We start from the raw sequence: 15073 nt of genomic DNA, 5'->3' as shown, positions 1-15073 counted from the left end.
CCAGTTCCTTTGCTCAGCGCTTCTCCCCCATCCACCTACCCAGCAAGGTCAATGCCACGTCAGCTTCTAGTACAGTGGTCACCCACCTCAGAAGTAATTCTCGGTGCTGGGCAGGAGAGGGTATCATGGAATCTATGAGACCTTATTAAGGAGGGTGCATCCTCCTATCTTCCCCCATCCCCGTATCAACCTTGAGAATTTCATTTTCATTTCAGGGATAGAACACAAGTCCTGTTTTCTAGCTGTTACATGAAGAAGCACTCCCAGGTTTCAGTCCTAAAATATCCCCTCTGAACTTACACTTGGAGTCCCTTGGTCTTAGCCTAGGATTTGATTAATTTAGCCGTGTGCACATTCTCTGCATCTCATAATATTCTAAACACTTGTCATATGCCCTCTGAACCTTCTTTATCTCTTTCGACTGAAATTCTCATATTAAAAGCCCTCGTGGTCATTCCATTTGGCGTGACTTTGTGATTATAGGTAGGCTTTATTAATAGAGAGCTTCTGATAATGTGAGGGAATTGTTTCATTATGAAATGTTATTTATTTTCTATGTTGTTTATTACTGTCCACAGACCCAGAGGTTTCAAATGGTGGGATCATGTTGTAAACGAAGGCATAAGTAATTTATTATAATTATTCTGAACTAAGGCCAGATTTCCTACTGGCTCAGTGATGCACATCAATTGGAAATGGGCTGAGATGTAAAATCTTATTTTCCTAAATGGATTATTTAAAACTGAAGTGTAAACAATTAAAAGCATTAATTTTTATAAATTGTTACATCGTCATTTAATGGAAAAACAAAAACAAAAACCTGACCTGATAGAATTTTAAAACAATGTTTCTTTAAGCTATATAGAGCAAGTCCCTCGGATTTCTGGTGAGGCTCTGCTGACATAGTGTGATTTGGCCATGTCATAGTCCCTAGGGTGACTGTCAGGTCCTGTGCTCTCCTTTGAAATGTGAGTGCTTTTAATTAGATGGGGCAATGGCTAGTGTTTGTTTTTCTGTTATTATATTATTATCATTCTGTTGCCAGAACTCCCAGTCTCATCTAATTGTCAGGGAGGCTGGAGCGTGTGGTTTAGGAAGAGAAGCAAATAAATTTTGTTGAACACGTGGCAGGCTCTGCCACGGAATCAAACTTTACCCATGTCGGAATGGATGACCCGTTATCCCAGCTCCTTGTCTTGCTTCCTCTCACCTTTGGTGAGTTCCTATATGCACGTTCTGGATGCCGTTCTCGCTCGTTGATTGCTGGGCCTTAATCACACTTTTAATTACCGAAGCTCTGTGTTATGTTTTGATACATGTTTATTTCCTAAAAAGTATTCTCAATCTTCTGGTGCATTTACTTTTCCAGATAAACTTGCGGTACAATTTATCAAATTTCCTTTAAAATGAAACAAACAGGGGCGCCTGGGTGGCTCGGTCGGTTAAGCGCCCGACTTCGGCTCAGGTCATGATCTCATGGTCCGCGAGTTCGAGCCCCGCATCAGGCTCTGTACCGACAGTTCAGAGCCTGGAGCCTGCTTCTGATTCTGTGTCTCCCTCTCTCTCTGACCCTCCCCTGTTCATGTTCTGTCTCTCTCTGTCTCTCAAAAATAAATAAACATTAAAAAAATTTAAAAAAAAATAAAATAAAATGAAACAAACAAACAACTAAGCAAACAGAAAACCCTTCCTGTCGTGTATCATTAAAAACATGTTCTATTTGAAAACATGACACCATTAGAGAAAATAAGCATTATTTGACATTGGTGTCTTCTGACTCCGAGGAAGTATGCTTTTAAAAAGCAAGCTTCCTAGCACACAGTGGCTAACAATGTTATTAGGGATTTATAAACGGCTTGAATGTTTATAGTTCATATTTCAACTTCAAGTCTGTTTGTTGCATTAGCAAAATGAAGCTCATTAAGCCTTATTCTTTTGGTCCATCTCTCCAAGCCTCTGAACCCACTAATACTCAGCTTTCTTGTCTGGAAGTATGTAATCTTTCCCACATTACACTTGAAAGTTCAGCTCATTCCTAAACCTCCAGTCAAGGATATGAACTTGTTGCTTTCAGAGAGGCCACATCTGTGCACTGAGCCATTACGCCATCTGTTAAAGTGGTCAGAGTTCATTTTATTGCCTCCTTTGTGGAAGGACTTGTACTGTAAAAGCGTGTGTTATTGAAAACATAATTTTCCTCATCATTATGCTTTCTTTCTAGCCGGATCATAACCTGCGAGAAATCTATTGAGCAGAGAGTGAAAAGCTCTTCAGAATAGCTGTTCTTAAGAGATTAAATGATTGCCATCTCTGTCCCATTTCTTTTATCTCATAATCAAGTTCAAGATGATACTAGATATCTCAGCTGAAGTGATTATATATTTGAAATAGAAATGGCTTTATCTCCATTCATATTTCACACTGTTGAAGGCAGGATCATTTTTCCCCCATTTACATTCATATATGTGTATGGTTCTTTACAACTGTCTGCAGGGTTAAAGATTCAGAGTACTTTTTGAAGGCAAAAATAGCTAACAGGAGTTTGGTTGTATTTTTAAATTTTCTATGCACAAAGACACTAAGTTAAAATCCAACTTAGATCCGTCAAAATTTAGAGCTGTATCAAATCTTGGCAAGTCATAGCCCAAACATTCTATTTGACAAGTGAAGAGCTTGGGATTCAGAGCAGCTAAGACACTTGCCCAAGGTCACACAGCCTCCCTGAGATGAAAGCTCACTCCTAGGCCATGTCTGCTGAACCACGCTGCCCCCCACCCCGACCCCCACCATAGTCAGAGTGAGCCTGTCATACAGACTCTGCTGTGGGGAAAGAATGGAAGAGCTTGTGACCCTAAAGCATAGGAACCAGATTTTTCTTTATAATTACTTCAAAGATGTTCACTTTGGCTTTTGTTCTTTATCCTTAAAGCTGTCTGATCTGTGCTATTTTCTTACATCACCATTTCTCTTCCAGAGATTCAAACTGAGAAAAAAGACCATGTCACTGTTTATTAGCAGCTCTGCTAAAACACTTGACAGGGAAGGAATATGAAACTATTTGCCGGAAGTGAGGCATTGGGCCGTATGTTGATTGCATTTATCCACATGCCCACAAGTAGTCAATAATCAAGCATACTGAAATTACATTCTTTCCTCCTTTTAAAATATTTCTAGCTTTAAATAAGCCTCCTCATTTTTAAAACCTAGTAAATAGGAAAAAGTGAGTCATTATTTATAGTTAATCACTTTTGCCAGCTGTGACTGCATTTCACATCCATTTTTCTTTTTTGTCTTGGACGGGGGAATCTATCCTGTCGCTCTTTAAGGAAAAAACCATACTGGTCCCACCAATAGCCTCACAGTTAAGGCACTGCAAACAGGGATTTTTGCTGGATACGGCAAGAAAAGTAACTTCTTTGAATGCAGGATTGTGGAGAATAATCCAGAATCTTGAGATAGCACCTAACAGGAAAATCTGAATTATTTCCGGGTTCGTTTTGAAGTGGAATAATCATTTCAAAAATACTGTCTTTATGAGTGCCTATCCTATGTCTACCCAGTTCCAGATACTGCAAGGTTTAGAAAAGATTTCAGACGAGATCCCTGGCATGTCAGGACACTTTCACTGAAAAGCGTCAGGCGTCCATTTCAGACCATCTTGAACAACCAAGCAACACTACTGGGTCAGGTGACTAAGAATTTTGACCTCAGGCTGCTTCCAGCCTGGTTTGATTAGGCTCCAGCTCGCTCTGCTGTTTTGACTCTTTCACCCCATTCGCAAAGCTGTGTGTAGCCTCATTCGCAAAGCTGATAATTGACATTTACAAGCACGTGCAGAAATTTTTGGATCAATACACCATTGGCTCCCAGAACCAATGGAGATTGCATCGGTGCGGTAGAAAAAGGACTATGGTCGTACCAAGCCTCGCCTCTGCATCCCAGGAAGGGCTTCTCCTTCGCCCACAAACAAAACTCCTAGGCTTCATTATGGTTGAGCCAACTCTTTACCAGTCCATAGTGGCCAGGGGAGAGATGTCATGTCCCAATTGGCCAGTCAATCCTTGAACCCAATCGCTGTGGTTAGGATGGTAGGATTATTAGTGATTGGCTGTAGATCCCACTTCTGGAACTTGGGATGGGAAACCATCTCCCCCAAATCACATAGCTGCTGAGCAGCACAGAGGGTGTAGGATGGATGCTGGGGAAGGATCTAACAGCATCCACTGTTGTCTTTCATCTAGAAAGCCGAGCCTGGTCCTAATGAGGCCAAAGTCTTGCCTGGCTTGTGTCATTCTTTGTTCCTGACGTGATCTGGCCATCCCTTTTATCCTTCACAGTTCATCCTACGTGGCCAATTCTACCACCTACGACTCATGGCCGGTCCATAGCTGTACCTCTGTATCCAAAAGGCCCTCTCTTCTACTTAGGAATATATTGTCTCATGCTGAAGGAACAACTAATTGTTGACAGACTAAATATCATTAAATAAGCCATGTATATTAGAGAATGCCTCTCCTGTCATTTTCTGGTGACCCCTGACATGGCAGTTGTCTGGAGCTTAAAACTTCAGAGCTCTTCTTAAAGGCATTATTTCATTGGCTCTAAAACATTTTCCAAGTAGAGGAACCCACTGATCTATTTCAAGTAGTGAGGTCCCTCTTACCTGAATGAGACCCTTAACATGGCATGTTATTGCTGATGACGATCCAGGTGCCCCACGGGAACTTCACCTCTCGAAATAAACTTTCTACTATGTCTCAGCCTGGGATCTTACTGAAAGCGGACCTTGCAATGAGGAATCACATTCAGTTTGTTTGTTTGGAAGATGGCCGCAGGGAGCACGAGCAGAACAGAGAATGAAGGCCAAAGCCCCTACAAAGGGTCTGTTAACCGTGTGTTAACAAAGGGTTCGTCCCTTCTGGAAGCAACTAGAGCTCAATCCCACGAGAACCTCCAGTGAGCCAAGACTACGACCTCAGAGCAGGCTGCCTGCCTGAGGGACAGGAGCGAGCTGATATCCACTGACGCCTGTTCCCTCACTGGGCAAGGGTCGTCCCGTGGGGTGTGTTACCTCCTTAGTTTTTCATCCTTCCAGATTGCATGTATGTGAGGACCACACCCAGTGTTAGCAGTCCCAGGAAGACAGTGAGAGATACTCGGTGTGGGGTGTCCTGAGGGGAGGCCCTCCAGCCATGGCTGGGCTAAATGATGGGGGGCGAGAACACGAGGTGGGCACGTGGGGAGTCAACCTCACACTGCACAGCCAAAGTCACGCAGGCGCCTAGAAAAGACCAGAAATCATCTACATATCTTTTTTTTTTTTTTTTATCTCTCCTGCGTGTCTGAATGGCTTTTCTTAACACATGTCTTTAAAAAGGTAAAATTAATAAACACATTACCAACTGGATTGCCATAGAGCCCTGCAGGACTCTCATCAACAAAGAGGCAAGCACGCCCGTGGAAAGAACCAGCGGGTTCCTCAGAAGAGAAGGCTGCTTGCGGGAGAAGCTGTCATCATCACATCTTCAATTGGCGGGTCCTCTCATCCCCAGCAGGGGCTTCTTGCTTGGAGGGTAATTTTTATTCTCACTGTTCAGTCAGGATGACAGCTTTGTCCCTAATGTGATGGCAGTTTTGACTTTAGTTTAAATTATTCCATAAAGAATCAAAGAGAGAGAGATTCTCTCTCCTTTTTCCCCACCCCAAAAATTCCACTAAGAAAACTTTTCTAATTTAAATCTTTGCCTCCACATTAAATTTCTCATTCATGTTTCAGGTGAATCAAATACACCGTCAACTTTCAAAACCCTGTGTGACTATCACAGTGACTCAAAATAATTGCTGTCTGTCAGTGTGTTTGCTGGGAACACAGATATGCCTGTCACTGGCTCTGTTATCATACCACGAGCTTGCCTCTCAAGTGCGGTCTTCTCTGGGCTCAATTCAGAACCTTAGCGTCGGCAAGCAGAGTGTTGAGGCAATTATCTGCATAATCCATCCAAGGAACATGTGTGCCTCAGCTGCCCCTGAAATCACCTGTTTTTAAAAAAAAAAAAAAAGTCTTTAAAGCAATTATTTTAGTAAGTATAGATTTAGCTGGAATGTTCCAAAGAATCGTCTCCAACTTTGGTTCCTCTAGCTTAGTGCTTTTCAACCAGGGATAATTTTGTCCCTCAAGGGACACTTGGCAATATTTGGAGATGTTTTGGGCTGTCAAAGCTGGGGAGCGAGGAGAGAGTGTGCTACTGACATCTCAGGGGTAGAAACCAGGGATGCTGCTGAAATTCCTGATCCCTGCGGTGCACGGGACAGCCCCCACAATAGAGAATTATCCGGCCCAAACCCTGCCCTAGCTGGTGAGGCTTTATGCATTGTAAAAGACGGCCATCTTTTTGGAAAATTGGGACTAAAAGAAAATATTCCTTCGGTTGAAAAATATCAATAATATTAAGGAATATTTTAAGACAAAGTAACCCGTAAGAGAAGTTTCCACTTAACATTTCACATTCAAGTTCTGCCCAAATGAGTTACATGTTTCTCAGATTGCAATTATAATACATTCTAGTTCGTATTCTTGTTGGCACTTAAAAATATCACTTTTATAGTCTATCATTTTATTTTATTATTTTTTTTAATGTTTATTTATTTTTGAGACAGAGAGAGACAGAGACAGAGCATGAACGGGGGGGTGGGGTCAAGAGAGAGGGAGACACAGAATCTGAAGCTGGCTCCAGGCTCCGAGCTGTCAGCACAGAGCCCGATGCGGGGCTCGAACCCACAAACCGCGAGATCATGACCTGAGCCGAAGTCGGACGCTTAACCGACTGTGCCACCCAGACACTCCATTCCTCATTTTTAATTTTTAAAAATCACGTCTGTAATCTTTTTTAAGTAACTTGGGCAAAAGCACGTACTCCAATCTGAAATCTGGCTTTGGAGACCTGGCCAGGCGGCACTCTTAAATTATTTTACAAAAACTTGTTTTCCAAGAAATTACTACTTTGAAGACATCACAAGAAATGGTTATCACGTAAATATTTTTGTACAAGAAACGTTTACTACTTGTGAAAAACACTCTACATATTTTTAAAATTAGAAAAAACCCTATGTTTCTCTTCAGAATGTATTAAAGCAACACTATGTCCTACCTTAGTAAAAGATTCACAGTATGAAACCCTGGCTCCTTGCAAGGCAGGGACGTTGGAGTCCACACAGCGTCACAAAAAGGAGAGAACAGAATCTTGCTTAACCAATCAGGACAAAAGAGACAAATGTTAAAGCTCATGCTGATGAAAGTAATTATAACCACTTATGAGTCAGAAAATGTTTATAGTTTAACAGAAAACTGCCAGAACCTAGCTAAATGGACAGAGTCTGGTCTTGCCTGAAATTCTCAAGATAGCCCAGTACCCGCCTGGGTGTTTCTGTGCTTCACAGTTCAAATAGCGTCGTCTGGAAGCCCCAGTCTACACCCTGCGGGATTTTAAAGCACTTCCCACGCTTTTGTACAGCTCCTGGAAGGCCTATGACTCTGCGCTCTCGTTTCTCTGCATTAATTCGGTTGATGCATCTGACCATTCCCCACTTACTTTTCTTGCTTGCTTCTGCACCTGCTCAGGTGGAACTCATCTGCTAACTCGGTCTTCAGCCTCTAGGTCCACACAGACCCCCACCCCACCCCAAACAGCATCCCTAGTAGAGTGCGAGCCTGTCGCACCCCTTGCTGACGATAGGGGAGGTTATACCAAGTGATACGGACGCCTTTGAAGCACACGGTACACGAAGCGGTTGATTAAAGGGCTTCTGATCGCTGCATCAGTGCAGGCTTTCTCATGGGCCATTTCCCTTCACATAGCATCCCAGCCTCCCGCTTCTCGGCGGCCCCTTCTTCGCGCTCTCTCTTTTATCTGGCTTGTCATGCCCTTCCACCCCGAGGGGCCTCAGTTGTTCGTGCTGAGTTACACAGAACAGCTCAGCTCTCCTGAGTCTCTGCTCCACAAGTCAGTCCCTTTTGCATTTCAGAAACAAGCCAGCCGGAAGGCCTTTCATTTAGCTGGACCGACGTTTCTGGAAAGCCGTTATTGTTGTTAACAGCATTTATTTTCCCCTCGTACATCCGCAGGAGCCTTATTAATTCCTTTGAAAAGCCAGTTCTGAGATAGAAGCTTATATAGTCATCTGCATCCGTGTCCTCGTGTCTGGTGAAGAGCTACCACGTAGCTGGATTCAAGTGCCCGGGCTTCGGCTCTCGGGCAGGGTAGTCTCAGACGTGGCAGGTGTCTGCCTCAGTTTCCAATGTCTTGCTCTATATCTATCTCTGTATTGTTCAGCCCGACACCCAAGGGACTCCTTCCATCCGTGTTCTGCTCTGCAGTCTCATTTTCCAAAATTCGTCTCTCACTTGGTCTCTCTTGTACCTAGCCTGTGTTCACAAAATGCGATTGGGCGTGGAGACCATAGCTGACTCTCGCTTACGGGTCCCCGAGGGGTGGTTCCTGGGGGCCTTCTGCGGTGTGTATTCTTTCTCTGGCTAGTTTCCAGACTCCATAAAAACAGCGATGAGGTGCTCTCTTTCTCTGACCCCCCCCCCCCTGCCCCAGCCCCCTCCCGGGAGGTAGTAGATATTCCATAATGTTGTCGACTCTCGCTCCAGATTCGTTGGTTCCACAAATTCTTCCACTCTGCAGACATTTGTTGTCTCCCCTGGGCCGAGAGGTGGGGACACGGCCAGAAACCAGAGAAAGTTCTCCCCGTCTCTGAGTTCATTTCGAGTTGGTGGGGGATTTTAGCGCGACATGTTGTGCTGCTGACGAAGAGACGGCACCCTCGCCTCTCAGAACTAGAGGGAACTGTTGAGGGTGAATGCGGTGAACGGAAATGGTGCAACTTGGTACCTAATGACGTCTCCTCATCTCAGTGCACACTACTTCTACCCACCAGCCATATCTGCCCTTCTGTCACGCCGTGATTCAAGTGTGGGTGCTGTGAAACCTTCCCTCTTCAGAGTAATTCCGCCTGCAATGAAAAACAGTATGTTTTAGCTTTTCAAATTATAGCTCTGCAATGTGAATTTCCTCTTCCCTCTCCTTGAGACAGCCAGCCCTCTCTTATATTATATTATATTATATTATATTCACATATGTATATACGTGTGTGTGTGTGTATATATATATATATATATATATGGAGGAGGAAAAGCCAGAAGATAGAAAGTATTGTACCATGTCTCATTACAAATATAAACATAACATTCCTCCATTCATTACGTGAATAAAATGCCACCACAGACCTTGTGAGTAAACATTTCCATTTTAACACTTCTTGGTTACACTGTGTCCATTTTCTGCTGGGAAGCTTTGGCAAACACAGCGAGGAAAATAAGTTAATGTAATCACAATGAAGGTTGTTCACTGAGAAAAATCAGTTAAAGGGATTCCCTTTTCTGCAAGCATTCAGCATCTGGGTAAGTGAATAAACACACCCCCCAAAAAAATATATATATATATATATTTTCTCGGAAGCAGTTTATCCTAAACATTACTTTTCTAGGTCGTCCTCTTAACTCACCCTCCGAGATTTATAGTGCAGCCATACCAGTTCAGAGTGGAAAGAAAAAAGGCCAGTTATCTAATCCAATTCCTTGGGGGAAATACTTAGGCAATATTAAGAAATCTTCAATTATCTAATTTAATAAAAGTGATGGTTGCTATTCCATAGTCAGCCACATGTGATACTGATTATTTCTAATCCCTTAGAAGAGAGCTGACATTCTGCTTTTGGTCCTGTATAGCGTGAAATCATCATGTGTATTTTACCAAAAGGAGTCGCAAGAATAATGGCGTCCACAGTCTGTAGTCATTTTATACTAACACACTGCAATGTGGTTCTGCCCTGGGGCAGAGAAGTAGGGATTTTCTCTACTTCAAAAGAATGAAAAATTATCATCACTATCCAGAACCATTATAGACTTCAGAGACTTTGGCATGAAATATTCACAAAGTTTATTTTAGAATTCAATATTTTAAAAGCCTGCTTTAAAACTATTACAGTGATGAGTGGCTCTGTTACTTGGGCCAGTCTTTGCTGTAAAACGCCCTCTGTCGTGGTGGATGTCAACAAAACGGAGTTTGCATCAACTACAAATGCTCCGCATAAGGAATGTAATGCCTTGTTTTCTTTTTTTTTTTTAATTTTTTTTTTTTAACGTTTATTTATTTTTGGGACAGAGAGAGACAGAGCATGAACGGGGGAGGGGCAGAGAGAGGGAGACACAGAATCAGAAGCATGTAATGCCTTGTTTTCAAATGCCGTCCCCCCTGCCCCCAACCAGGAGCTGTGACCACTACTCATCAGGTATCCTCTCAAACATACTTCTTAAATAAACGTTACTTGTCCCGGTAATGGTCGAAATGTGTCGCTAATGCCGTGCGATGTGAGTTCTCTTACCCTGTGGTGTGGGCGCTATTTCTGTCCCTGTTGAGGGAGCAATGGTCCTGTCTCAGCAGTACTAGGGACACACAGCTGAGGCCACCCACACTCTCAGCCAACCAGCCAGAAGCTCACATCTTCACGGCTTCTCATGGTCAGTCAGCAAAGCTTCCTAGGTGTTTGTGCGGATTTAACAGAACTTCCCAGGCCACAAGTGAAGCCAGTGAAAACATCGGCAGCTAGAGTTAGCCACGTGAAATTGCAACACAACCACTTTTCTCTGGAATATTCTATGTAAGTAGAGAGGCAACGTGCAATAGAGTGTATAGAGAGCCTTGGTTTGGGAATGTAATGGTCTTTTTTTTTTTTTTCTTAATGTTTGTTTATTTTTGAGAGAGAGACAGAGACAGAGCACAAGTGGGGGAGGGCAGAGAGAGAGGGAGTCACAGAATCCAAAGCAGACTCCAGGCTCCGAGCTGTCGGCATAGAGCCTGATGCAGGGCTTGAACCCACAAACCATGAGATCATGACCTGAGCCCAAGGTGGACGCCTAACCAACTGAGCCTCCCAGGAGCCCCTGGAAATGCACCCATCTTGATCTGAGGTCCCAGTCTGCTACTTGAGTAGCAGTGTGGTCTTGTGAAACTGGTGTACCGCCCTCAGCTCAGTGTTTCTGTCTGTAAAGTGGACCCATCTGCATCATGCAGACATTCAATGAGACGAGGAGCGTAAAGGCAGTACAGTGCAGGTATCAATCACTCCCATTATCGCCGCTTGTTCCCAAAACGTTTTTCTTCTCTCTTGTTGGTTTATTCCACATTTCTGTTGTGTAATGCATATGTATTTATTGACACATCACAGAAAAAACATGCAGGATGACTAGAAGAAGAACATCATTTCTGCTTTTCTTTAAAAACCTGTGCATTTGGCTTCATTCCTTTAAATGTATGATATATTATTTTTGTTGGTTTTAATCAATACCTTTTCCTTTCCGTCCCACCTTAGGTATATCGATGTAGAAAAAAAACAAATAGGCATCACCTTTTGCCTTCAAGTAGGGGCCTCTCCCAAATAGACATGCAAAGAAATAAAGATTCTGGAGTGCTCTTGATGCGTAAGCTTGACAAAAATAACTTGTAAATAGCTAAATATCTTTGCATTTCATTTTCCAGGGAAGTAGATCAAGACTCAGACGATCTTGTGAGCTTTAAAGACTTTGAATATGCCATGAACTATGGACGAAATGAAGCCTAACTATGGTGAACTGCGTTTGGCAACTTCTGGGGAGACAAAGAGATTGTAATGTGTATTTCCATGTCAAGGCTCCACCCCTCTGCTCTGCTAATGATGTAATAATAAGGTTGCGTGCTTGTGATTAAACTCTTGGTCGTGGTTTGCAGATGCTGATACTGCTTGGTTTTTTGTTTTGGTTTGTTTTTTTAATGTTTTTATTTATTTTTGAGAGAAAGAGACAGAGCGTGAGTAGGGGAGGGGCAGAGAGAGAGAGGCACAGGATCTGAAGGAGGCTCCAGGCTCTGAGCTGTCAGCACGGAGCCTGACTTGGGGCTCGAACCTACGAACGGTGAGATCATGACCTGAGCCGAAGCCGGATGCTTAACCGACTGAGCCACCCAGGCGCCCCGATGCGGACACTACTTGTGTCTCAGAATCCTAGAGGGGGTCATGACAGATCATTTTCCATGCGGCCAGCAGCCCTGAGCCAGGCTGGTGCTGGCACTCCCACTGGGGCCGGCCCCACCTTCCCCTTCACTCTCAACCCCCCACACCCACCCACACTACAGGCTCCACTCACTAGTCCTCCCCACTCCACACACGTGCTCCCTGATTCTCAGTGGTTCCTACTGTCTGGAGAGAGGTCACTTTTTCCTGCCGATGGTACCCGTTTCCTTCACGCGTTCAGCTTTGGTCAAACAAGGAATAGCACCCGTGTGTACTGAGCGCAAAGCATGGAGAAAACAAAGACTTAAGATTTCTTTAAGATCTTGTACCCGGTGTCAGAATCATCACTGCAAAGTGTCCCCAGTGGCACTCGCTGTACAAGATAAAAAAAAACCAGATTGGGCTGACACAAGCAAGCCTTCTCCAGCTCTATGCAGAGGAAGACCAGAGTGTAGGAAGGAAGGATATTGGAGGCCAAAGGTTTATTTGCACAGCCCTCTCTGATGACTTGGGCCTGGGGTTCCTGCAGGGACCCAGCTGCCCCGTGCGGCACACTTCCCGGGTCTGGGTGGCTCTGCCTGCGTCAGGGGTCTTAGCCATCTGTGTTCACACACTCCATCTTCGGCCCGTCCGTATGTGGGATCCGATAATTGCTGCACTGGAACAAAAACTGTGACACTGGACCTTCAGCGCTTTTAAATAAATACTGGTATCAGTGCCGGTATTTTGTCTGTAAGTGTTCAGAAATCATAGCATGAACGTTAGGAAAACATCGAATATAATTCCCACTTTAAAAGTAGTACATGTTTAAAGATCAAGTAAAACCGTACATTTGTAAAATAGAAACATTAAACACGCATCGATCTATCACACACTATTAGCGAATACACTTAACAACCAGGTCTTAAACTGTTTTAAGTCAAAGGAGCCCAAGGAGACAAAACAATATAATGTGATGTTCTTGGAATAGAAAAAAAGGACATTAGGTAAACACTGATAATGAATGGACTTTCGTTAATAATAAGTACTATCTTCACAATTTTTCTGTGAAGCTAAAACTGTTCCACAATAAAAAGGTTGTTTAAAAAATCTTATTCTGGGGCACCTGGGTGGCTTAGTCCATTAAGCATCCGACTTCAGCTCAGGTCACGATCTCGCGGTCTGTGAGTTCAAGCCCCGTGGCGGGCTCTGTGTTGACAGCTCGGAGCCTGGAGCCTGCTTCGGATTCTGTGTCTCCCTCTCTCTCTGCCCCTCCCCTAATCGCTCTCTGTCTGCCTGTCTGTCTGTCTCTCTCTCAAAGAGATATATATAACATTAAAAAAAAATAAAAGATCTTATTCAGAAATTAACAAACTAAACATTATCAAAAATGAAGAAAATTTTGAAAATCATTGAGAAGTACAAATGAAATATTGTTTCAAAAACAAAGAGGATCCAGGGTATGTTCGAGTATTATGTGTGTTTTAATTTTTTTTTTTAATGTTTGTTTACTTTAGAGAGAGAGAGCTTGCGTGGGGGAGGGACAGAGAGAGAGGGAGACACAGAATCCGAAGCAGGCTCCAGGCTCTGAGCCATCAGCACAGAGCCCGACGCGGGGCTTGAATTCATGAACCGTGAGATCATGACCTGAGCCAAAGTCGGATGTTTAACCGACTCTGCCACCCAGGCACCCCTAGTATCGTGTGTTTTAGTACACATTGTTCCAGCTGATGGCAAGTCCTCTCTGACTCTGGATAAGAGTTTTGTTCAGGAAGTCTTTTCATCATAACTTAAATGGTTGAGTCATTGGTCTTCATCTCCATATGTAAGTGATACTGATTTTTAGATTTTTTCAATATCAAAATTAGAGTAAACCACCAACAAAGCACCAGTATTTCAGTAATTGTCAGAATACCACAACCTCGTATTGCAGTCTATTTGGACCTCATTTCTCCTGGGAAACATGACAACAGAAAGAGAGGATTCACTTTCTCCAGTTGCTTTGGGAGGCAAGAGGCCAGGCTGGGAATAGCTATCAGGCAACTCCCTTGACCCTGGATTAGTCCAGGCTTTTTTCGGTCTCAATGACAGAAACCTAGTCAAACTAGCTTAGATGGAAAGGGAACTTACTGGGAAATACTGGGCTAACTTAGGGAGGGCAGTGGTACAGCTGAGTTTCGAGAGAACTAGAACCTGCAGTGCGAGTACCTCCGGACTCTGCCTCTGTGCCATAAGCACCGTCGGCTTCACACCGTTCCAAAAAGCAGTCGTCCCGTGATCTGGCCAGTTCCAAGTCCAAAGACCTCAGAAAGGAGACCTCGTTGGCCTCTGGATCAGTCAACTCTGGTTCCTCTAGAGGGTCCTCTAGACATGGTCACTGGGCACTCCCAGGTGTACTGAGGGCTGGTCACAGGGAGCAGAAGTTGATAAAAGCTAGACAGCCATTCCATTTTCTTTCTTAGAAGAATTTGCACCTGGTCTAGGATGGAGAGCCCCCCTCCCCCAAGGATTTGCTGCTTAGGAGGATCCAGGCTCTGAGAGCAAAGACCAAAAAGAAAGGGGAAGTGAGAAGCTGCTCATGTCACCTCCCCCTCCTTATCACTCCCCCTAGGCCCAATCCAAATCATCCTGTAAGCTTTCCCCTCAGCTTCTCACTTCCAGGCCCCAGTCCTGACCCTCATCCCCAGGCCACAGGATGCTGTCTGTTTACTGTGACCTTGTTGGTCTACCCTCCGTTGAATAGTCCAAGGGTGGGCATTTATGCAAGTTGATCAACTCCGTTCCTTCCCTTGGAAGACATCAAGAGCGAGAGTGAGTGATACATAGCAGTGCTCCTCTGAGTGGCTGAGCGGGTGGTTATGACTCAGGAGCAAATGGCAGACATGTTTTCCACCACGTGGCCTGGAAAACTGAGGCAGCTGGTTTGCAATGAGGGCAGAAAATGAACTAGTGAGAAGAGAACAAGAAAGAAGCTGGGGAAACCCTT

The 15073-nt window shown here is 44.0% G+C and overlaps 1 protein-coding gene across 2 annotated transcripts in view; it reads left to right on the top strand.

The window, feature by feature from the left end:
* Window positions 1-11827, top strand: part of EFCAB11 (EF-hand calcium binding domain 11) — a 156385-nt gene extending 144558 nt beyond the window's left edge. Inside the window, exon 6 of one of the 2 annotated variants that reach the window (XM_042944058.1) lies at window positions 11601-11827. In XM_042944058.1, the coding sequence (XP_042799992.1) occupies window positions 11601-11682 (82 nt within the window). In that variant the 3' untranslated portion in view covers window positions 11683-11827. Of the gene's footprint in view, window positions 1-10049; window positions 10105-11600 lie in introns of those variants that run through there. The other variant, XM_042944061.1, reaches the window with a different exon arrangement.
* Window positions 11828-15073: the final 3246 nt, after the last annotated feature.

The sequence above is a fragment of the Panthera leo genome, chromosome B3, assembly GCF_018350215.1.
Source record: "Panthera leo isolate Ple1 chromosome B3, P.leo_Ple1_pat1.1, whole genome shotgun sequence".
NCBI classification, from domain to species: Eukaryota; Metazoa; Chordata; class Mammalia; order Carnivora; family Felidae; genus Panthera; species Panthera leo.
Note: the sequence above shows the minus strand (reverse complement) of the source record. Positions and strands in the feature narration are given on the sequence as shown.